This window comes from Centruroides sculpturatus, unplaced genomic scaffold (assembly GCF_000671375.1).
Source record: "Centruroides sculpturatus isolate CEXI.00-Female unplaced genomic scaffold, Cexi_2.0 scaffold1273, whole genome shotgun sequence".
In the NCBI taxonomy this organism is placed as follows: domain Eukaryota; kingdom Metazoa; phylum Arthropoda; class Arachnida; order Scorpiones; family Buthidae; genus Centruroides; species Centruroides sculpturatus.
In genome coordinates, this window is record NW_019385646.1 from 68666 (window position 1) to 95731 (window position 27066).

General features: G+C 31.3%; 1 protein-coding gene across 1 annotated transcript; it reads right to left on the bottom strand.

The window, feature by feature from the left end:
• LOC111640858 lies at positions 1-27066 on the bottom strand. The gene is made up of 9 exons (XM_023386933.1): positions 27013-27066; positions 25707-25820; positions 22824-22896; positions 11348-11415; positions 11207-11270; positions 7206-7286; positions 6864-7088; positions 6683-6794; positions 1-154 (listed from the first exon to the last, which is right to left on the bottom strand). Exons 1-9 carry the CDS (start codon positions 27064-27066, stop codon positions 1-3), a joined length of 945 nt encoding a protein of 314 aa, XP_023242701.1.

Consider the following 27066-nt stretch of genomic DNA (forward strand, 5'->3'; position numbering starts at 1 on the left):
TTATTTAGAAAATATGAGATAAATGAACAAAACCAACTGTTTTCTAGCTTCAACAATTTCAGAAAATGTTGGAGGAAAGCATGCAGATGAATGTGTAAATTGATCCACAACTTTCTGTTCTTCAGTACAGTCTGCTTGAGACAATGGTTCAGTTCTGATATTCCAATAGAAGAATTATAAATATAATCAATTTAACATATCTAATATCTGAAAACAAACTAAATTAATACAATAATTTTTCAATCTAATTATAGTAATACTAATCAGTTCATATTCTCTGTTTAATATCAAAACTTCAAATCAAATCTCTTATTTGTTACATACGTATAACCTTGGGTTATCTGTGTTTAAAAAACAATTTGAAAGGGAATATGGATTATGTGATAGAGTAAGTTATCCACTTATTTTAAATTGCAATTACAAACTCACTCTTATGGAGCAATGGCTGCTCCATAAGTGCAGGGTAAATGGTACAGCAGAAAATGCAAAGATTTTATTTTCAATCTAACAATTTTTTGCAAGTTATATGCCATTGCAGGTTAAACACATCAAAGTATTGACAAAAATATTATCAGATCATATTTATCATTCATAATACAATTCTAGTAATAAAGAATATTAAAATTACAAATAGTTACTATGTATAAAATATTTAAAAAATATAAAATTAATGATATTAGACACTAAATTTACTTCAAAATTTTTTAAGTTATAAACATATATATTAATACATTTATATTCAGAGTTTCCACTTTATTAATAGGATATCACACAATTTTGTCCCATTGTGATAGAGTTGAGACAGAGCCTGAAATAAAGAAGCTATCCCTGCACTTGTTAGGCACAAAAGAAGCAATCCTTGTACAGTACCTGCAGGCTACAGGAGTCATGATCCTTGCACTGGTCAGGTACAGAGAGATATAATTCTTGCACTTGCTAACATGAAGAGGCAATCAAAGAACAAAGCAATCCTCATCAATTGCTTTTTTCTTGTGTTTTGTTCATTTTCACACCTATTTTCCATTAGGCACATACAATGCTGTTTCTATTTTTTATTCCTAGGTCTAAATTCCATTAGATATGCTCAGTTGCATCAGAAAGCACAGACATTGTCAGTTTAAGTCCTCTGTACATTGAAAACCCCTCAATCCCTATTTTTTAATATTTAAATGGACTGTCATTATATTTTTGAATTCCTCACCTCAAATAATGGAAAATGGCAAAGATTCATCAAAATCAGCTCATTAAATTTTGAGAATGAATTTAATTCTATAGCAAAGCCCCTAGAAGACATGTTAGCAACTGTAAAACGTTGCATGACAAAGTCACACAATTTATGCAATGTTGCTTTGTCATGCACACTTGTGAAACAATCTTGTATCTTAAAAACAAAGTCATGGATCCCCATTTTTTATTGCATTTTTGGATTCCTTGACAGATGGAAAATAGCAAAGTTTAATAAAAATCAATTGAACAGATTTTGAGAATGAACACCATTCTGTAAAGCTTCAAAGAAGAGGCTTTGCTAATGCTCCACCTCAAATATCATAAATTAATATTTCAAAATTTGTATATATTGAAATGCTAATTAATGCTAAGTTTGAAATGAAATGAGTGATTAGTATATAATAAAACTATCAAATAAATTTTAATGCTTTTTATAATGCTTCTAAAAAGAAAAACTTGAAGAATAATGCATATAAATATCATTGAACTTTAAAAATTCCCTTGCATGAGACTAATCATTTGTTTGATAGTAATTGTGTTAATATATATGCATTTTATAATTTAAATAACTTTTAACTTTTTAAATTGTTTTAAAGTGCAAATTGTTTCGTGTGTATATGAGGTATATTAATATACAGAATAGTAACAAAAGTCTTTCGTTAGATGATTATTTTGAAAATGAATAGTATAACCACTGCAGACCTCTGTCAAAGTATAAAAAATAAAACACATTTATAATAATGATGCTATCCTTCTCTCCCTTAGATCATTGGAAATAGAAGCCATATCTTCTCCTAATAGTCAAATTACATGCCATGACAATTTATAATTGACATTGGCATGTAATTTGTAGCATGTATGAAGACAAGAAAGTGAGGTATCTCTAGCTTTTTCTCTCCATTTGCAAGAAACAGTTTCCTCCAGAACCTGTAGTAATAGGGTGTAATACATGAATTGCAGCAGTTAGTTACCATGCCAATCACTGCAATTTATAGCAATGTAGAAATGAAATAGAAAACTATTCTTGAAACAACAATGTTGAAAGAATTACAAGAGATGCTTGATAGCAAGTTCTTTTCAGAAGATTTGAAATTTATTGCTGAACATACTTCTCCAAGCTGCAGTCACTCACAACCTGATTTGAATCTTGCTAGGTGACAATTCACCAAGCATATGAAAAAATTAAGTGTGATGTACTGGATTGATTCCAAGGCTAAAGAAAAATATTTCCATTCTCCAGAAAGAAACAACTTTTTACAGGAAGTATTTTTGCAATCATTGGCAAAGTTCATTATATATTATCCTGATGCCAATTATTCAAGCCAAGATATAGCTACTGTTTCAAGATAATGCTCAAATTTCATTCAGCCAGGTATGCAGTTGCTGAAGTTTTCCCTTATCTTTTGTCCTAACAAAATATCCATGCTAAAAGAAGTTTTTCCAATTTCAGCAGTTTCCTTTACAGGTAATCTTTCCATCTCTTCACTGCAAGCTGAAATTTCTCACTTGAAACATACATGAATTCATTTCATTTGTAAAGGTTTGGAAAATGCCAACTATTGCTGAAAAATTTTCTGTTCTTTCCAATTTGGCACATAAATATTTAGGTGTCCTTACAAATTCTGTTGAAGTGGAGAAATTTCCTGATATAACCAAGTGTTCACCTCTCAAAGATAAGGAATGCCAGAAAAAGCAATGCAGCTTTTATGACATTTTTCAGTAAAAAATATCTGTACAGACTAGGTCTAGAGTTCTGTAAGTTATGGTTGTGTGTGTTAGATTGAATTATAAGAATTTATGATTTAAAATCAAATTTTTTGTAAAACACCAGGTTCATATGCAGTGGCGTGCCGTCATTGGAAGCGGTGGATGCGCAGCATCCTTTGTATTTTCTAAAAAATAAATACATATTAACTTTAATTATATGAAAATAATCACACAATATTTTATTATAACCACATTATGTATCTTATTACAAATTTCTATACTTCATGTGGAAAAAAAATAAGATTGATATTGTATATTCGAATATTAGTGACGGAGTGGAAGTGCTGTATCGTCAGCATCCAAAAATCCAGATTCAAGCACACGCTTTACAGAGCACCAACCTCACTCGGTTTAGCCGGTGGAAGCCTAGGACCTCGGGTGAATGCTACATGTATACCGCATCCAATTCTATCCAGGACCGGTTCTGGGCTGTTAGCTGCCTGCCTGCTAGATATTTGGCCGCCCTCGCCCCATTATGTGAATCGCGAGTAGATTTATAACTTAACCCAACCAATAAGAATTTACTGGTATGTTTTTATGATAGTTCTGTATAGTTGACAGGAGTTTAAAAAATTCATTAAAATATTTGATATTTTCATTCCGCTCTCCGACTTTATATTACTCACGGATTTCAATGTTAAACCAGTGATATTATGATTTTGTATATCCCATCTTTAAGAGGATGTAGAAAGAAACATGTACAATTCTTGTACAATGTTAAATTTGTCTTTCCACTTTTTTCCTGAGACTACAAATATTCGAGTACAAAGTAACTGATTTCAACTTACTTCTACTTAAAAAGTAGTTAAATAATTAAGCAATTAGGGAATTGGGACATAAACAAAACCCTGATGAAAGAGCCAAAATTTTACTTAAGCAAAAGCTTAACCAAACCATCTCTAGCCGAGTACAGTGGAGACTGATTTCTTCTTATTATTAATTAATTAATTAATGTAATAAAGACAGAAATTTTTCCAGTTTAATGAGAGTAATCGAAAAGTTGTAAATTTTGGAAATTTCTGAGGACACTTGGTCCTAAAACGAATTAGTTAGAAAACAAATGACTATTAAGTTTAACATATTTAGATTTTTACAGCTATGGTGAGAAACGTTTAAAATCTACAACAGCCCTGTCACCTCCTTTAAGACATACTAGTGATGCGACAAAAGAGGCATTTGACATTGACCGGTATCGGCACCCTGGGGATTTGACAGTCCGCATGTATGCACGCTTTGCAACCGTCTCCGATTCTATCCATTCGTATGGAGCTATTTGACTAAGTGGATTGTTTTAAGATTTAAAAAAGTAAAGAATATTTTATATTTTTATGTACATTTCTTTACAAAGCTATATTTAATTATAATTTTCTTTAAAAGTATAATTCATACAATTGAAGAATGTTTTGTACCAGGAGTGATTTTTATCATTTTATTTTCAATTGTAGCCCTTATATCGTGGCTAGCAATTCGGAATGTAATTATATTAAAAATACATGTAGAAAAGTCTACAGTTTGTACTGGCTTATCGAATAAATGATACGAATGGACCCTAGACCATCACTGACAAGCAACTAACTGATTGCCCCTGGATGTTGGCTTCTTACAGAAACACAGCTTCCCTATCATCAAATGTCACGGCATGCCACTGTTCATATGTACATCAGCTTCTCTCTTATTCTGGTTAGGGATAGAACAGCTTTTCTGCAGCACTTGATTGGCATCACCATAAGTAAATCAAACAAAAAATAATGCACTTAAACTGATTATACAATTCCAGTTTAAGTGCATTATTCATATGTATTTTATGTCTTACAAGTTTTTTTTTTGCCCATCATCAGCTATGCCTCGTCTGTCTGGGTAGAAGACATTAATAAGGTGCACATCAGATGGTGACTGATAACCACCCAAAGGAAGGGCTTGCTCACTATCTCCAGAGCCTACAGGACGACTGCAAACACAGCCCTACAGATAATTACAGGCAAGCAGCCAATCTACCTGTCCATCAAGACTATTGCCTGGATGCAACTCGCTTCAAGTGACAATATCACAACGCTACCATCAACCACCTGCTAGGAGACAACACAATAGAGGAAAACGTCAGCATAGATCTTCCACCTACCTACATGTTGCCTATTTTGTGTGATGTTCTATTCAGTGACAGTGACATTTGTGTTTATACTAATAGATCTAAGCTAAATGACAAGGTGGGGTGTGCATTTATGGTGTACAAAAGTGGTGAGGAAATTTTTCACAAACAGTGCCATCTAAACAACAATTGCACTGTCTTGCAGGCAGAGATATGTGCTATCCATCAGGCCCTGGCCTGGTGCAATGACAATTTTAACCATCAAGCTATCAATACATATACTGACTCAGCCTTCTCTACTCACATCATCCAGATATCAAATGTATTCTAAGTACTGTCAGCAAAATTAATCATTTGGCATTGGAGAGTAACAACAACTATGCCCTTTCCTGGGTTAGAGGGCACCAGGGTCTGCTTAGGAATGACAGAGCAGATGCTCTGGCCAGGCAGGCTGCTGAGGACAGTAAAGGTGTTTATGCTCCCCATGCAATAACAGAATAGTGCTAGAGCTATTTTTAGGAGAGAGTGTAACTGCACTTGGGAACACAACTGGAACAATGAAAACACAGGCAGGCGCAACTACTCATCTTTTTTTCCCAAGTATCTTTGACAACATAGGCCAAAATAGATACTTCTTCACCCATGAGGAAGTTCAGTTTCTGACTGGGCATGGGTCATTTGCCAGCTACCTGCGAAGATTCAAAATTCAAGAAGAAGGTAACTGCACCATTTGCAATATGGAGGATGGGCCACTGCACTACATCTACTAGTGCCCAGTGACTGAAAGCAATAGGCTGAAGCTCCAACTTCTTACTGCTGCAGCTGGCATACACTGGCCTTGCCCCCCACGAGTTTATAAAGAATGGCACTATTTCAGGAATTCAAAAGCCTCATCAAAGACTATTTTAAGTGTATGGGCAATAATAAAAGGCCTCTATAAAGGTGCTGTGTTTTCTAGCCTCATCCCATTGTCAAAAGTATATATGTAATCTGTATGTTTTGTTAGTAGCACTATAGTGCTGCCTTTGTCTATATGTGTATATATTTAGTCTGTCTTATTGATAGCCATGTGTGTTATCTTTTGTCCTAATGTCACTCCACTAACTAATTCGAAAGATTATTATTGTACTTCTACGTTTCATCTTTTACTCCTATGTGCTATATGTGTATTATGTGCCTTGTCATGCACCTGTTAATTCTTATGTTTTATTTTACAATTCACCACGTTTTAGTAAATCTATTTTGGTAAATCTACCTCTCCTGTGTAAGTATATTTTATTTTGCTAGTGGTATTGTATTGTATCAGTTGTGTATATAGTGTGCTGTGATTACTCCTGTATATATCTTCTATTTTTATAACTGTATGTATGTATATATCAGTAATTATGTAACCCTTTTGCCTTATTATCTCATTTATAGTTGTATTTTAACCTCTGCAGTGCTCTGCGAGGCAGAGGTCTTTGTAAATAAAGTATTATTATGATGATGATGATGATGTCTTACAATTGCATAAAATTCATCAAAAAAACTATGTTTGTAATCTGAAATTTCTGCAAAATTTTATAATTTAGAGTGTGAGAAAAGTAAGCCCTTAATTATTACCTATCTAATGAATCTTTAGATGTGTTGCTTTCTGCAATTATGTCCTTACTATCTTGATTCTCTTTATAATCATCATCATCCCAACCGCCTCCAGCCTTTCCTGGCATATGTTCTAAAAATGAAAATTTTTAATAAACAAATAATATTCAGTGAATTAAAAATTAGAATTACATAAGCATACTTCTCTGAATCTTTGGCTTTGTTAATGTATTTTGTTGTTCTTTTTTAAGTTCTGAACTAACACTTTCAACAGAATTTTCATATCCCTGATGTTCTATTGTTACTGGCTGATATTGTAAAAACCTTTCAGTCAAAAATTCATTTTGAAGTTTTGGATTTTTGTCTTCTACAAGAAGTTTATCCATTACAGAAGAAATTCCCTTTGCCATTTTTTCTCTTACATTTTCTGGATTTTAATATATATATATATATATATATATATATATATAATTAAATTTAAATATAAAATATATCACATATCAGAGAATAACAAGATAAAATACTATGCATTTTTGAAACTCACCAGATGTTTGAAAAGTATTACCAAATCCATGCATTTTTCCTATTGATGCACTACTACCATAACCACTGAGAACCATCTTATCTAATTAAAAAAAATAAATAGAATAATATTTATGTTATTCTTGTAGTAAAATACAAAATAACAAAATAGACTTAGTGATGCTAACATAATTTTTGACTAATTTATAATTTTCTCTGAATGAAACTAATTACAGAGTAAATTCAACCAATATATAAAAACATTGCAGTTAGTTCCAATGTATGACCATCTGTACTTATAATGGCTGAAACTAGTGTGTTAAAAATTATTTTGATTTAAAATAATTGGATACACTCACTAATTACACAGTGTTAAAAACAATACTCTAATTGGCAATAAAATATGCAACACTTTTCCTCTATGTTAATAGAAGTGATTACTATCTTAGTATGTAATGGCAACAGTGTCAATTGCAAGATTGTGAAAGATGATAAAATAAATAACTTTTGCTCTCAATGCATTTCAAAAGAATTGGAAAACAAAAAAAAAAAAAAAAAATGAATTATATAGTGAGAAAAGACATCAAAAATATATGGAAAACACTAGAAGTTATTTATACTTACATATTCACTTTACAGACTCAAAACAACTATCTTTAGCAACAATTCACACACTATCTGTGCAATCACAAAACTGCATATGAAACTGCATATGAAACTGCATATGCATAGAAACAGCCATGATGAAGACTCAAGAGAGTCTTCATCATGGCTGTCTTGAAAACGAGAGAAAATTGCTGTACAAAGATGTTGAAGATGCTCTGGTATGTTGGCTAAAGCAAACTTGTTCATCAAATCTTCCTGTTTCAAGTCCAATACTGAAACAAAAAGCAATGGAAATCACTGAGGTACTTGNACTCAAAACAACTATCTTTAGCAACAATTCACACACTATCTGTGCAATCACAAAACTGCATAGCTAAAAATATTTCATTACTTATAATACAAGTAATCAGATATGCTTTTGCACATAACATACATTTAATAATTGATTTCATACATTTTGGATTTTCCAAAGAAAAAATTTACTAGGTAAAGACTTGGGGATATACGTACAACTCAATTGAGCCATTTGAACTTATCCAGTGCTATAATCCAGTGCTATTATCAAACCAAAATACCAGATTATTCATTGGACTGTAACAAGGTTAATTTAATGATTACATATAAAACAATTTGACTATAGGCAAGTGGTTAGACTGCAATCTAATGATAAATTTAATTTTAATGTAGATTTAGTATATTTTGGAAGAAAAGATCATTTTCATGTCCACAAATTAAAAAACCTTTCAAAATGTGATTGTTCTTGTGATAATGGCACCATGTCATCCTTCTTCTTTCAACCAGAAACAACAGCAAAAAACATTTGACTGGTTCCTATAATGGACAGGACCAACAGATTCATTAGCAGACAGCCAAGAAGCTGGAGAAAAAGGAGATAGGTCTATCAGTCAATTAGTTGGTGTAAACTGATGCCACAAGCTAGAAAAAACCATCAATTGGGAACTTTCTGTGGTTCTGATCATCTTCCTAGGATCTTTTCCACTCAAATTTTCAGCCTTCTCTGGACCAGTGGCAAAAAACTTTCTCCACTGAACTTAATTTTGTGTCAGACTATTTACTCTATCTATTTATAATGCAAGTAAGATCTAACATGTAACACATGTGAGGTCCTAGACAAAATCCGAATCCCTTATTAAACAAAAAACTTGCCTCAGTTAAAGAAAATATTTTGTGAATAAAAAAAATATGTAAAATAGATCTTTCAAGAAGATATGAAATAAACAATATGATTGATCTTGCCTTTTATATGTTTGGCATTAGACAAACATAAAAGGCAGATTTTTTTTTAATTATTGAAGAATTATTAAGATTAAACTGTTAGTTCTAAACTGTTATATACTGTTAACTAGTTAACTTGAGAGTATTTAATTGTTTGCTCTCTTTAGATTAAAATATTTAACTCCATTTAAATTCTTTACACAAGTAATGAAAAAAAAACCCACTTTTTGTTTACAATTGAAAAAGTTCAAATTTATTTGAAAGAATAATTTAAAGATTATTTATATACAGTAGGTGATTGGTTAATGAACAGTTTGGACTGTGAACAAATTGAACAACAAACACTTTCACCAAAGATTTTTATGTTCAAACAACAAACACATGTTCAGATAATGAACAGTTCACAGAACAAACAAGAAGAAGCGATGCTGCGTTTAACATTTATAAAACTATATTTTAATGACATCTATGAATGGTTTATGGAATGAGACTTTCACAGTTGTATACATAACTTTTTTTGCACTAGTTAATTTCTGTTCTCTGAATGTTTGTAAGTGCTTTTCTGAACTTTTTATTTAAGAAAACTGATAATATTATGGGGCCTAAAAAGAGTAGTGTGTCAAAAACTGTATTCACTATAAAAACTAAGCAAGAGATAATAGCCAAGGTAGAGGGTGAAAAGATGTCTGATGTCATCAAGCAGTATGGCTTCAACAGGTCTACAGTAAGCACTATCTTAGCTAAGAAAGATATAATCAAAAAGACTCAAGATATGATTTTTCCTAAGATAAAGGAAAAATAATATCTAAGAAACAAAGATGTGCCATTCATGAAAAAAATGGAGAGATTGCTTTTAGTTTGTTATTATGTGTAAATAAACATAGTAAGAAAGTATATAACTTTTTTATTTTTTGGGGGTCTCCAGAACAAATTAATCAAATACCATAAAAATCTGTGGTAAATCGAAAATTGATTAATGAACAATTCGAGTAGCGAACATGGTCTTGGAATGGGACTATGTTCATTAACCAATCACCCACTGTATATTGTTATATTTAAAGTATATCAATCTTAATTTTTGGACTTACTACTAAGGAACATATATACTTAATTGTTTGAAAATACAGTCGAGTCTGCATAAGTTGTCATAGGTATAACAAGACACCATCAGTTAAGTAGTCAGTTTTCTGTAGTCCCAGCCAACTTACATAGGCATTAATGTTAGAAAAACTCTGGTTTACTCAATACCATTTAACTCATCACCACAGGATAAATCATCATACTTTTTCTGTCCCACACTTGTTGAGACATCTGATAAGTTGAATCCCTTCCTGAGAAAAATGAGTTCATACCACACAGCTTAACATCACAGCAGAATCCAATTTTACATTTTCTCATCTTTCATTCATTTGTTATTTGCAGCAAGTGTTTCACATTTCTGTTAGAAATGAGTATCCAAAACCTAATAATGCTTATGCTAAAGGAAAAATACGAACTTGTATCTGAATTTGAATATAATAAAACTTCACAACAATTTGCAAAACAAAAAACCTTCCAAGAACAGCATTGGTGGGAATTCTGAAGAAAAAAGAGGATATTAAGAAACTTTTTCTTGAGTCTTCATCATGGCTGTCTTGAAAACGAGAGAAAATTGCTGTACAAAGATGTTGAAGATGCTCTGGTATGTTGGCTAAAGCAAACTTGTTCATCAAATCTTCCTGTTTCAAGTCCAATACTGAAACAAAAAGCAATGGAAATCACTGAGGTACTTGAAATAGAAACCAACTTTAGTGCCAATGATGGATAGTCAGAGAGATACATTGAATGTACTGTATAAAGCACTACTGTATTTTCTTAATTGTAGTTTTGTGGTTTTTCCAACTTTGTTTTAGTCGTCATATCAGATAACTCGACACATTTCCACTTCGTTGGGGTGTGAACTTATGCAAACTTGACTGAAATTAGTTTAAAACATTAATGAATTGTATATATAATATCTCCCTAATAAAACTGCAAAAGTGCAATTTATAATTAAATAATAAACTTAGCTGTTTGTATTTAATTGTGATAACATTGCTAGACAAATAAATTTATAATATGAATGAAAGATATTTTTGATTCTATAGTTCATATCTTATATAAATATTTAATAAATCTGTAATTTTTATTAAATAAACTCACTTTCTTTGGATTCCAAAGATTCATTTGAAAATGTGGTTTCACTATACAATTCATCCAAAACTTCCTAAACAAAGATTATTATTTCATCATAAATTTCACTTGATATAAATAAAATGAAATTAATATTAAGGAAAAAATTACTTTGGCTGTATTTCTAATCAACAAATATGGCTCATTTCCATAAATAATATCTGGTGGTCCATGAGCACCTGAAATTTTAAATGTATGAAATGAAATTATAAAATTATATCATCTTTTTTCTATTAATGAATTGTAAAAATAACTTTTTAGATACATTTATAAAAGAAAGGAAGTCAATTATCAGTTGACTTCCTTTCTTTTATTTTTTTGAAGAAAAACACTTTTAAGCGTTTCAAAAAATTCTCATATTTAACAAACAGAATAGATAAAAATAAAATTTACTTATCTTAAGCCATAGGTGTCCAACCTTTTGGCTTTCTAAAACCACATTTGTAGAAAAAAAATTGTCTCAGGCCCCACACAAACTATAAAACTACATGTAAAGGTGACATGAGTAGATATGCTGTTCTAGGCCAAAACAAATGACAAAATACTTTATGTAGCCAAAAATGTAGCCAATGCAACAAATAACTTTTTGTGAGCCAAACTAAAAAAATTGGTAGCCCATTTTGGCACAAATTAGCCAAATCTTTTCATTTGAGGTACAGTATGTGCATAATATGCATATAATTTATGATAACAGCCATCTTAACTTCTGTCTTCAGCACTTGTAAACCTCACTGCACTAGCTCTACAATGGCTAACTTAAAGCAGAAATAGCTTAACTGCCTTTTAACAAAGCAGTTTTAAGTGGCTTTACTAGGAAACACACCCATATACATTTTAAAAGACTCTTTATAAGTGTATACTAATGGCATCTTGTGAAAATTTTTTTAATAAAAAATATTATAATGCCAAGCAAATTTCAAAAAATTAAGAAATATGTACATAAAGCTCTCAATGCTTTAAGGAAGTTTATTTTATGTTGGGGTGCATACATTACAGCATTGGGCTGCAGGCATTGGCATAGCCAGAGTTTTGTTATGGGGGGGCCTAGTAGAGGCTAACCTGACACAAAATTGAATTATTTCAAATTATTGTTTATTAGAATGAAGTTTCCATAAGAATAGACAATAACTTAACACACATAAAATATGAAACTTCCTTTAATCATACGTTCTCATAACATTAATATCAAACTCTAGCAATGCCTTAAACAAAAATTAACCAATCAATTATTTTTTTTTACCACTCTTTAATATAGTTCACCATCTTTAATCTAGATATAGACCAGGGGTGGCCAACAGTTTTTCCTCTGGGCCAAATTGGAAAGAAAACTTTTTTCACTGTCTAAACCAGAGGTGGCCCTAGCAAGATTTTCAGGTGATGCGAGATCTTATTGTGGCGTCACTCCGTAGAGACTAAACTGTACATAGAGATTACAGATACACTTTTCACATTGGGCACAGAAAGCCGTTGACCTTTTTTTATGTTTTTTTTTTAGGATCAGAATTTCTCAACTTTCCTATAACTTCACATTGTCAGGTTGCAGAGAATTATCGCGGATCCATTCAAGCAATTATTTGAAGTTCAGTCCAATATTCAGAGATTAATTGTGGGCCGCGGTACACTACACCCAATTAAATTAGCTTCAACTTTTTATTTCTTTTTACAAATTAGCTCAACACTTTTTCGGCTGTAATTTTCTGGAGGGCACCAGATTAACTGGGTGGGCACAGCCCCCATTTGTTTAATGTTGTCCAATCTTAAACAAAAGATTACAGAGTCTCAGTTGACAGTAGTGTTGCCACCAGGCCGGTTTTCAACCGGACACCAGCCAGTTTTCAGATTCATGGTCCGGATTAATTATTAATTTGTCCAGTTTTTGAAGAAATTGTGAAATTATGATAAAACAAAATAAATTTATAAAAATTTTTATGAGTATTTTATTTTAACAGTTAAAGACTTTAACTTTATACCCCCACTCAAACTTTCTTATCTCCATCTTATCCCTAGGCTAAGAGTGACAGAAAATGTACTTTTAAAATTCTAACTTGCAAATATCTCTGGCAAATATCAGGTTTGTTCCAACACAAGTCCCTAACTGGTTTAAAACTGGCATGCATATTGTTCAGTTCTTGACTGTAAAATGACAGTGCACATGCCTTGTACAGTTTCAAATTTAAACCAGTTAGAGACTTGTTTGGAACAAACCTATTGTAAAGTGAATGTGACAGTTTCAGTTTACAAGTTTATAATTTCTATTTTAATTATTTAATTATTTAATATGATAACTCAAGAAACTGAAAACCCCCCAAAAAAAGGGAAGTGAACTTGTAAATTTAATAAAGATTGGCTGACACAAAACAAATTTCAAAAATGGTTACAACAACCTGTTTGAGACAGTGTTGCCATCTATTTAAAATTATTTATAGGATTGTAAATAGATAACTGTACATGGCAATATTATTAAAATATACTGTATATAGTTAATTAAAATCCTGTTCTAGCAAAAAGTTGTAATAATATTAATACTAAATGAATTAAATATCATTTTAATTAAGATTTAATTTCAGATTTTAGATACTAAATAATACACACAATAATTATTATTTTTACAAAAATAAATATACTCTGTCTAAATGCAATTTAACTATCAGTTACTGTGGAATCTTGCTTAATGTGCACCTCTCATAACAAGTAATTTGTACAATGAGCAAAACAAATTGTAAAAAAATGACTCGCTTAACAAGCGACATTTCACATAACGAGTGACAAGAAGAGAGGAACTCCTAGATTGTGCACATGTTACATCAATCTGTGTTTAGCACTTGTCCCTTTAGCATCTTAAGTGTCATTTGTGATCACACGTTTTTCCAAACTTGTGTTCAGACATATTACATATAAACAACAACAACCATAGCCTGTTATATAATAAACATGCCAAACGATATGCCAAATTCTTGAGCTATGTAAAAGCTATAACTAAATATTAGCAATTCAATAATTTGACTAGAGGTAGGCAGTTATGCTGCCATCTTGTATTAAATTTAATGACCAATTCCAAATTAAATTTCAATTTTTTTTTTGTTTTCTGCAAATCGAATTTGCATTCCAGGTTGGTTCATTCTGCACTAGAAGAAATGATGATTCACATTCCTTAACAATGTATATTGTATAATTTTCTTTGAATAAATGTTATACATATTAATAAAATATTTGAGTATTTTTTTCAGCATTGAACCCATTATCATATTCTACATGAATTTATATGGGAAAAATTGTTTCACTTAACGAGTGTTTTGCATTACAAGTACGATTCTGGAATGAATTATGCTCGTTAAGTGAGGTTCCACTGTATAAATTATCAACAATTATTCAAAATAAATATCAAAATGAATTTATAATATATTTATATTAAATTTGATAAAAATAATTATACACTGCTGGCCATTAAAATTGCAACACCAAGAAGGAAAGCAAATAAAAAAAAGATATTTATTGTACATAAACAGTATGGCATAAAGACAAAATGATTAAATTTGCAAGCAGTTTGGCGAAATTAGTAGATACAGTTGCCACCTCCGGCAGCTAAAACGGCCCTTATCCGTTTAAGCATGGAGTCGAACTGGGCTTGGATGACAGAAACGGGCAATTCATTCCATGCTGCTTTAAGTCCATGCCATACTTCATCAACTATATTAGCAGGAGAGGGGTGGCAGGCCAGTCTCTCAGCAACCCATGACCAGATGTTTTCAATTGGTGAGAGATCTGGAGACCATGCAGGCCAGGGCAACAATTGAATATCCTCTGTATTGAGGAAGGTCAGAACACAATGTGGAACATGAGGTCTTACATTATCTTGTTGGAAGATTGCGTTTTGCAGGCCTCGAAGATAGGGCACAAACACTGGATGTAAGATGTCAGAAATATACCGATCTGCGTTCAAATTACCATCGATCCGAACTAGAGATGTGCATGTCGTGTACCCAATGGCTGCCCATATCATCACACCAGGTGCAGAGCCCCTAAGCCAATATCAAATGAAGGCAGGTGACGAGCGGTCTGCTCGAAGCCTTCAGACACGTATACGGCCATCAGAATGCTGCACACAGAACTGGGATTCATCTGAAAAGATGACATTGTGCCACTCCTGTATCCAGCTTTGTCGTTGAGCACACCAGAGTCGCCATCTCTCTCTATGCTGCATTGTCAAGGAAAGCCGAAGTAATGGTCGCCGTGTTGACAGTATCTGCTCTACAGTGCAAATGTCATTGCACTGTACGAGCAGATACTGGGCGTACTGCAAACAAGCTCATTTCCTGACTAATGGTCCGTGATGTGGTTGTATGGTTTTGCACGGCCGACCTCACAATATGTCTGTCCTCTCGGGCATTAGTCATGGGAGGGTGTTGATATCCTGCATGCTGTTCAGTAAGACCCTCAGCAACCCATCGATTCCATATTCGCATAACAGTGGTTGGATTTCGACCCGTGCGAGTGGCAATATCACAGAACAATAATCCACACTCTCGACAGGCAATGATCCTGCCATATATAACCAAAACGTACTGGAAGTAGAATAAGTTGAAAATAAATTACACCGATATAAATCCAGCAAAATTTAATAAAATAAAAACGTTTTCAATCGTTTTTCAACGATCATCATCAGTTACAAAAATAGAACAGTAAATATAGAACATAAAATGCGTTCGAAATACTGAGCTCTTGCCTTGCACAATTTAAGTGCTAGTTTCCTATAGATTTTGGCTGGCATAGACTTTGGCATCATAAAATATATAACCAAAACGTATTTTGAACGCATTTTATGTTCTATATTTACTGTTCTATTTTTGTAACTGATGATGATCATTGAAAAATGATTGAAAACGTTTTTATTTTATTAAATTTTGCTGAATTTATATCGGTGTAATTTATTTTCGATGATCCTGCCTCTATCAAATTCTAACACTTGCTGGTAAGCATTTCTTCTTCTTATTCGAGGCATAACACAATATTCTGATGAAACCCCGACCTTACAAAGCGATTTCCGAATGAGAAATCCACTGCACAACTTTTCTTTTATGCAGTGCTTCAGATGTCATTTGTCCCTCCTGCATTGTCTAAATGCACTGAAATACTAATCATTTGCATATCCCAACCTCTTCTTCCTTTCATATGATTTTGACGTTCATACGATCATTCCTTCCTGGTGTTGCAATTTTAATGGCCAGCAGTGTATTATACTTAAGTGAAATTATATTTACAACAAGCTTCTTTAATAGCATAATCTTTTCTTCTAAGCTCTTTTTTGAAATGATGATGGCCATTCTTTACAAGATATAACAACAACTTCAAAACCTATTGAAAATAAAAAGTTCAAATATATATAACTTTTTGATCTTCCATCATATGTTAATCATTCTATTCAAACAAAAATTAAGAAACTAAGTACTTCTAATAAAATATTTAACAAGAGCAATAGCAGATCATTAAAACTAACTGGTAGACAGATATAAGCTTAACATGATGATAATGCTTTGATTATATAAATCCTTTATAATCAAAAGCATAATCATAGATATGAATTTTACTCAAAAATTACATTTATAAAGGAAATTAATGTTAATAATAATTTTTTATTTTAAATTTGATAATTATTAGATTTTAATATTTTTAATAGTTTTACACTCTATTTAGAAACTTATAAAATTAATTATTATTTTATATTATTGTTTTTTAATATTTGTTTGTCCATTATCCAAGCACTTATTTTCCATCTCCATGTTTGTGAATTTTTATGAACTATTACTGCTGTATTAAAACAACGAATAAGAAATGGAAGCAAACAAAGTTTTTCTTTGTACATATGTAAAATTTTTATATTTATTAACTATAAATACCATCGGCCATATTTTAACATTTTTTTTCTTTTCATTTTTGTCTCTTTCCATTTTTCCATCCTGTAGGCACATAGTGGACCTGCTGAATTTACAATGGGTACTTTATGAATTCAGCCAGGTCCACAATAAGGGTGGTTGGGTAATGAGGGACAAGACCAACATATATGGAAAAGACAATTCATAAAAAAAATTCCTAATTGCCTGTCCAGATTCAATCCCATATCTTCTGGTATAGTAGGCCAACAAATTAACTCTCTGCCATCTAGTTGCCAATTCTGTAAGGTCGCCGATTAGGAGGGTTTCTAATTCCCTTTTGTTGGGATGATCTAAGATCTTCGCGTATGTGGGTGGTGGTTTTCAGAGACAGAAAAAGACAAGTGTTTCACAAAGAAACCGTTTACTTTTTGATGTTCATGCTTGCATATGATTGGCAAGGTCCTTAAAGTCACAGTCCAGTTCGTAGGATGTCTTCCAGTGTTTTCTTTCATCCAGCGATGGCGGAGCCCCGGGGTGGCAGTGAGTTAAAGTTTGGCATAGAAAGGAAACACAAGATAGCAGCAAGCGGAAGCATGGAGAGAAGAAGGCAATGATCACAAAGGGTATATTCTAGAGGAAAAATTCCTTTGTCCTTGACGGTGGAGGTTTTATAAGTTCTTCAGAATCGATTCATTTCTAATTGGTCGGGCTTCCCCTTCCCCACTCCCCCATTGGTCTCTTACCTGTCTCTAGAGAAAACTGAGACCAGTTTAGGTTGCAAGAAAGGTCTGCCAGGGATGGTTTATTTGACACCATCCTCTCGACCCTGATTGCGCTTTATTGATGATCAAAACACCCACGCCCATTCTTTTACATTCTTGTTTCGTTTTACTTCATTGCGTCTTAAGTTTTAAATATTTCCTCTTCGAATTTTCTTTTATTCTAAAATATTGTTTTCCCAACTATTCTTTTTGAGCAATGATATCAAAGTCTGGTGTCGCTGACTCAACACTTATGTTACTTGTTTTCTCGATGGTTTAACTTAATAAATTTTACATTCCCTTTTTTTCTTGGACAATTTCCGAGGCTTCACAATTCTAGTTACAAGTTAAATCAGTGATAATCCATACCATCAAATAACCTGCATTTGCTTTCAAATTTACTTCTAAAACACAGATAATCTGTGGGTTATTTGCAGAATATTACGGTACATTTTACGGCAATGTGAAACATCAAAAATATTCAAACTTACATTAAGAAAAATAAATAAATTCATATTAACTTAAAATTTAAAAAAAAAAAAAAAAAGAGAGATGCATGTTTGAATGTTTTATATAGTCAATGATATTTATATTAAATTGATAAATGAAATATTATGAAATTATAATTTAAGTGTAAAAAAAATAAATAGATTTTTTAAAATTGTATTTAATATGATTGTTTTTTTAATCAAGAATTGGAGGTTAATATTGGATTTTTCTGTATTTTAAGTAAGCATATTTAATTTAAGAATTTAGTTATTAATCAAGTAAACTAATTGATTAATTATTAATTATAATTACTTTCTAATACTATTACTTTCATATAATTTTTATATAAATATATTATATTATTGGTTATTGAATTAAATATACAGTAGAGCCTCGATTATCCGACCCCTGATTAACCAACACTTCGGTTAACCGACTGTCCTAGTTGGCAAATTTCAAATGTCCACTAGTGATGTGGTGCTACAATATTTGGCTATGTCTTGGATACTTTATTATTATTTTTATGTGTTTTAGCTGGCAACATTCATTCAATCATGAAAGGGAGCCAGTATTTAAACGAGGCTTAATTTTCTAATTTTTAACGATACAATAGCAACAATTATTATTTTAAAAAAAAATTTGATAGGCTTAACATGGAGGAAAATTCAATGTGAAGTAGGTTAATAGTGATATACTAATATACTAATTACATGGGATATAATAATATACTACACTAATAGATTTTTTCATACTTTTTGGTTATCCGACTTTTCAATTATCCGACCAACCTCAGTCCCCAATTGAGTCGGATAATTGAGACTCTACTGTACAATATAAACATTTAATTCAAAAACCAATTTTTACACTACAATTCATTACAACAGGAAATATACCTTTAATTTAACATTATTAGAACCTTTTTGAAGTTTATTTAAAAGAAAATCAAGAAGCTGTTCACAAAAAAGACCATCATGTTCAAATGTTATTCCTATATGAAACACAAAAAAAAAAAAAAAAAAAAAAAATTGAGAAAAAGAATTGAGAAAAAACAAATTTTAAAATTTTATATAAATCTCAGATTTTTATATTTTAAAAATGAAGTAACTATTACCTGTAATTTCATTATATAAGTAACCAGAAATAGAAGTTTCATTTTCAGATGTGGCTTTATTTAATACTGGATACTAAAAATGTAAATATCAAAATTATATTATTATTGTATAACATTTTACTTTATATATACCATGATCAAAATGTATCAGAAATGATTCGATAAAATACAAAATTTGAATTTATTCATCAAAATTTATTTTGTCTCCTTTAAATTAATCCCTCCCACTGCAATGCACTTATGCCAATATTTTTTTCAATTCTTGAAACATACTTTAAAGTCATTTTTGTGAAATCCCTTCAGGACTTGCAGCAAATTTTGTTTTATAGCATCAATTGACTCAAAACAGTGACCATAAATCAAAATTTTAGTTGAGGAAACAGGAAAATGTCACACAGTGCCATATTGGAAAAATACAGAGCTTGTGGAACCATATTTGGCCAAAAATTCATAAACAACAAAAGCATTGTGAACAGGTACATTATCTTTGTGCAAAATCCATGAGTTTTCTTGCCACAAATCAGGTCATTTTCTTTGAACTGCTTCATGTAAAAAACACAAAATGTTCAATAATATTATTTGTTAACAGTTTGACCAGTTGGAAGGAATTCATGATGCATAACACCAAGAAAATCAAGAGAACAATCAACAAGACATTAATATTCGACTGACTTAGGCATGATCTTTTCAGTCTTGTTTCACCATTAGAGTGCCATTCACTCAATTGTTGAGCTGTTTTGGTATCAAAAGCATAGATCCATGTTGTTTCATCACCCATAATGATGCATTTTAAGAATGAGCCACCTTAAGAAAGTATTTCCTTAGCGACTCTGACATGTTTTTGGAAAAAATTGAAATGTTTTTGGGATGACTCAACAAACAACATACTGCAAGTCCAAATAATCTTTTAAAATTGCTTGACACAATCTAAATGATATTTAAGGTAACCAACTTTTTTACAATGAAAAGGAGGACACAAATAAATTGAAGGAAAAAATATCGTAAATAAAAGAAACATTTTTATTTTATTTTATTCATTGCAACAATAATACACTATAATAATCTCTACTGCATGCGTATGTGCCGTGTCATATTTCGATAAGAAGTAAACAAAGCCACTTGTGCGCAGCACACTCTCTCAAGGTCTTCCATGCAGAGTACATGCATCTCATAATCACATCTTGCTGCACTGTACTCATCCTTGATGAATCGTCATGCCAAATACAAACACGTCATATTCATCACAAGCAATGGATTGACTCGGCATCGATCAAACACAGAGATTTACAGATTATTCTTCAAATATCGAAAAAGAGGACATATAGGAGGACAGAACTTACAAAAGAAGATAAACTTACAAAGATGTACTCATAGATGATAGCTACAGTATTGCACCAGTATTACAGTATTGTTGACTCTCTATAATGACCCAAAGACTCTTGAAGAAGAAGAAGAACACTTTAACAGAGTGTTTATGAAGGAGTGTGTTTAGGGCAGGTGAAATGCAGGTGTCCTATTTTGGCCTCCTACGTAATGAGTTGTGCTGGANATAGAAAGGAAACACAAGATAGCAGCAAGCGGAAGCATGGAGAGAAGAAGGCAATGATCACAAAGGGTATATTCTAGAGGAAAAATTCCTTTGTCCTTGACGGTGGAGGTTTTATAAGTTCTTCAGAATCGATTCATTTCTAATTGGTCGGGCTTCCCCTTCCCCACTCCCCCATTGGTCTCTTACCTGTCTCTAGAGAAAACTGAGACCAGTTTAGGTTGCAAGAAAGGTCTGCCAGGGATGGTTTATTTGACACCATCCTCTCGACCCTGATTGCGCTTTATTGATGATCAAAACACCCACGCCCATTCTTTTACATTCTTGTTTCGTTTTACTTCATTGCGTCTTAAGTTTTAAATATTTCCTCTTCGAATTTTCTTTTATTCTAAAATATTGTTTTCCCAACTATTCTTTTTGAGCAATGATATCAAAGTCTGGTGTCGCTGACTCAACACTTATGTTACTTGTTTTCTCGATGGTTTAACTTAATAAATTTTACATTCCCTTTTTTTCTTGGACAATTTCCGAGGCTTCACAATTCTAGTTACAAGTTAAATCAGTGATAATCCATACCATCAAATAACCTGCATTTGCTTTCAAATTTACTTCTAAAACACAGATAATCTGTGGGTTATTTGCAGAATATTACGGTACATTTTACGGCAATGTGAAACATCAAAAATATTCAAACTTACATTAAGAAAAATAAATAAATTCATATTAACTTAAAATTTAAAAAAAAAAAAAAAAAGAGAGATGCATGTTTGAATGTTTTATATAGTCAATGATATTTATATTAAATTGATAAATGAAATATTATGAAATTATAATTTAAGTGTAAAAAAAATAAATAGATTTTTTAAAATTGTATTTAATATGATTGTTTTTTTAATCAAGAATTGGAGGTTAATATTGGATTTTTCTGTATTTTAAGTAAGCATATTTAATTTAAGAATTTAGTTATTAATCAAGTAAACTAATTGATTAATTATTAATTATAATTAATAATAAACTCTAATACTATTACTTTCATATAATTTTTATATAAATATATTATATTATTGGTTATTGAATTAAATATACAGTAGAGCCTCGATTATCCGACCCCTGATTAACCAACACTTCGGTTAACCGACTGTCCTAGTTGGCAAATTTCAAATGTCCACTAGTGATGTGGCGCTACAATATTTGGCTATGTCTTGGATACTTTATTATTATTTTTATGTGTTTTAGCTGGCAACATTCATTCAATCATGAAAGGGAGCCAGTATTTAAACGAGGCTTAATTTTCTAATTTTTAACGATACAATAGCAACAATTATTATTTTAAAAAAAAATTTGATAGGCTTAACATGGAGGAAAATTCAATGTGAAGTAGGTTAATAGTGATATACTAATATACTAATTACATGGGATATAATAATATACTACAATAATGGATTTTTTCATACTTTTTGGTTATCCGACTTTTCAATTATCCGACCAACCTCAGTCCCCAATTGAGTCGGATAATTGAGACTCTACTGTACAATATAAACATTTAATTCAAAAACCAATTTTTACACTACAATTCATTACAACAGGAAATATACCTTTAATTTAACATTATTAGAACCTTTTTGAAGTTTATTTAAAAGAAAATCAAGAAGCTGTTCACAAAAAAGACCATCATGTTCAAATGTTATTCCTATATGAAACACAAAAAAAAAAAAAAAAAAAAATTAAAAAAAAAAATTGAGAAAAAACAAATTTTAAAATTTTATATAAATCTCAGATTTTTATATTTTAAAAATGAAGTAACTATTACCTGTAATTTCATTATATAAGTAACCAGAAATAGAAGTTTCATTTTCAGATGTGGCTTTATTTAATACTGGATACTAAAAATGTAAATATCAAAATTATATTATTATTGTATAACATTTTACTTTATATATACCATGATCAAAATGTATCAGAAATGATTCGATAAAATACAAAATTTGAATTTATTCATCAAAATTTATTTTGTCTCCTTTAAATTAATCCCTCCCACTGCAATGCACTTATGCCAATATTTTTTTCAATTCTTGAAACATACTTTAAAGTCATTTTTGTGAAATCCCTTCAGGACTTGCAGCAAATTTTGTTTTATAGCATCAATTGACTCAAAACAGTGACCATAAATCAAAATTTTAGTTGAGGAAACAGGAAAATGTCACACAGTGCCATATTGGAAAAATACAGAGCTTGTGGAACCATATTTGGCCAAAAATTCATAAACAACAAAAGCATTGTGAACAGGTACATTATCTTTGTGCAAAATCCATGAGTTTTCTTGCCACAAATCAGGTCATTTTCTTTGAACTGCTTCATGTAAAAAACACAAAATGTTCAATAATATTATTTGTTAACAGTTTGACCAGTTGGAAGGAATTCATGATGCATAACACCAAGAAAATCAAGAGAACAATCAACAAGACATTAATATTCGACTGACTTAGGCATGATCTTTTCAGTCTTGTTTCACCATTAGAGTGCCATTCACTCAATTGTTGAGCTGTTTTGGTATCAAAAGCATAGATCCATGTTGTTTCATCACCCATAATGATGCATTTTAAGAATGAGCCACCTTAAGAAAGTATTTCCTTAGCGACTCTGACATGTTTTTGGAAAAAATTGAAATGTTTTTGGGATGACTCAACAAACAACATACTGCAAGTCCAAATAATCTTTTAAAATTGCTTGACACAATCTAAATGATATTTAAGGTAACCAACTTTTTTACAATGAAAAGGAGGACACAAATAAATTGAAGGAAAAAATATCGTAAATAAAAGAAACATTTTTATTTTATTTTATTCATTGCAACAATAATACACTATAATAATCTCTACTGCATGCGTATGTGCCATGTCATATTTCGATAAGAAGTAAACAAAGCCACTTGTGCGCAGCACACTCTCTCAAGGTCTTCCATGCAGAGTACATGCATCTCATAATCACATCTTGCTGCACTGTACTCATCCTTGATGAATCGTCATGCCAAATACAAACACGTCATATTCATCACAAGCAATGGATTGACTCGGCATCGATCAAACACAGAGATTTACAAATTATTCTTCAAATATCGAAAAAGAGGACATATAGGAGGACAGAACTTACAAAAGAAGATAAACTTACAAAGATGTACTCATAGATGATAGCTACAGTATTGCACCAGTATTACAGTATTGTTGACTCTCTATAATGACCCAAAGACTCTTGAAGAAGAAGAAGAACACTTTAACAGAGTGTTTATGAAGGAGTGTGTTTAGGGCAGGTGAAATGCAGGTGTCCTATTTTGGCCTCCTACGTAATGAGTTGTGCTGGATCAAGTACCTTCTTTAATCATTTGTTGTTTTGTTCTCCACAATATATCAAAATACCTAAATGATGACTGCTTGGGATTCTATGAAATATTGCAGGATCGCAATGATTTAGATGATGATCCATGCGAGGAAAGAGAGGTTCAAATTCATAAACAAGGAAAAGACATGAGGAAAACCATTGGTGACATTTTGTTTGCTAATCAATAAACTCTGTGATTTTCTTTTTTTGGCTTTTATAGCAAGATTAAAAGACCAAAAATGTAAATAGATTAAACTAAGTAAATTTTGTAAGATAATCATTTTGAAAATAAAAGAACTATATATAACCTCAAAAGGTCCACCAGTGGACAAATTTATAAAACCACTGAATATTGGTAGTTAGTTGTATGTTCATGTCTGGCCAACAAGCTGACTGTAGAGTTTTCTGGGTTTTCTTCATGTTAGTAACATCTTAATAAGGGCCAGTTTCTCATAAAAGACCTCCCATGAGATATTCCCCCTCAGAAGAGCATCCATATGTCACATTACTGTAAATGAATATAACCAAACCAAACTGTAAATTCAAAAAAATGTAATTGAAAAACTTAAACTTTATTATTTTGTCAGGCAGAATTATTTTACTTATTTTTCATACAAACGTTTTTAACTGATTTACAAAGTTTCTGAATGTTCTGATGATTCAGAACTCAATGGCAGTAAAAATATGGTCAGTGAGGGCAGTTCATTGAGTTGCCCCTTCTTCTTCATTATGAATTCCAGTTGTTCATGAAGCAACAATTGTAACTCACTGTTTGATAAGAATTTGGTTTCCTCTGAAAGAATACATTTTCTTTTCTTTTCTTTTTAAAAATACAAGTTATGAAAAGAAAGCAAAAAAGTTCATAAAAATTTTGTATTTTTAAAAATTAAACACCATCTGCAAAGTTTTTTAATATTTACTTCATTTAATTCTTTTCTTTTCATTTCCATAAGATGGTGGAGGTATGGAAGATATAAAAGACTTTTCTTCAGCCTTTCATCCCTCTCATTGTCAAATTCACTTAGGTTTTAACTGCTGGGGCCTGGCAATATGCCTAGACTGTGCACCAATAATTAACAAAAATTATTTGCTAGTCGAAAGTAACACAGCTAAAATGCTTTCATTGACCAATGACTCATTCTGCTAAATCAGGATAAATTCATAACTTTGCTTTGTTGTTTACTTAACTGCAATATAATTTACAGTCAGGTTCATCTCTCCATCCAGCAAATCAAAAATCACTTTTTTCCATTCTTTTAGCACAATTGGTTTATTCCCAGTCTGTTTCAGATCCGTCTTCTTTTTAGTCAGTTTTCACATTGTTCAGTTTCTTCAAGAGTAGTTTCTTATTCATCTCAATTGCATGATTTATCTTCAGTCCTTCAATTATTTGTTGCAGGGCAATTTCTTTTCTTCTTTTAATAGCAGGAACCTATGATTTATTTAAAAATATACTATATTTTTTTTAAACATTTTCAAAGATGAGTTGGCTTCCTTCTTCACATAGCACTGCCATTTTGATAGTGTTGACAGTATTTATTTAAAAGTGCAAGCATTTACTAATATGTAAAAGTAAACTTTTATTCACACTTAAAAAAGTAAGTATTTTTACTTCAAAGCTTTTACTTACAATAAGTACTTTTACTTTTACTAATAACTTTCAAGCATTTACTACTTTTTATTCAACCGGCCCAATGCAACTATCTAAAGAAATATCTGATTAAACAGAAATAAGTATGGATTGAATCTAATATAAATTCCCAATTCATTATCCATATCTTTAGGTATTTTTTTCATAGTTCAAATTTACTGAAGGAGTCATCCACACAACGAATCACAGGTTAACCATACAACAAAATTGCACTTACGTGTTGTGGTGTTACCAATGGTGAATTTGAAGTATAAATGAGTTCACAAGCATTTTCGATAGAATAAAGCTTTATGCTATCGAAAATGCTTGTGAACTCATTTATACTTCAATTTCACTGTTGGTAACGCCATAACACGTAAGTGCAATTATGTTATACAGTAAAGGATAGGCATGAAGCATACATTACTTTTATTAGGGTATATATATTTAACATTTTTTGAAAAACTTCATTTTATATGATTTATATTGCAGTTATTTATATGCAGTTGTTATATTCATTTATATATGCAGTTATTTATTATATTGTAGTTTGTATGCCTTATTTTTTGATGACATGATAAAAAACAAGGCATACAAAATGCAACATTAATAAATTACTTTAATTTCTATTAATTTAATTAATTAAATCAAAGAATTTTTAAAACAAATTATTTATTTCCCATTCGTTCATGATCCAGAAATATTATACTGTATTTTTTAAAGATTTAGTAAACATGTTCCACGTGGTAGAATGGCATTGTTATGAAAACAAATACTGTAAACTAACTAACTAGTTCATTATTTATTCTCTAGATGGCGTTACTTCTTGCACAAAAAACAATTACCAAACAATTAATCAAAAATTTAAAAAAAGCATTAAAAATCACAAGACCAATAAAGTCAATTCGATTCAAAATACGTCATAATAGTCAACAAACAACAGAGAAGAAAGCTGCTAAAAAATTTCAATGTACGAATATAAACAGTAGCCTACCTTAGATAAAAAAGAGAACTCTTCTCTTATTATTTCTTTGGCAGCACTAAACAT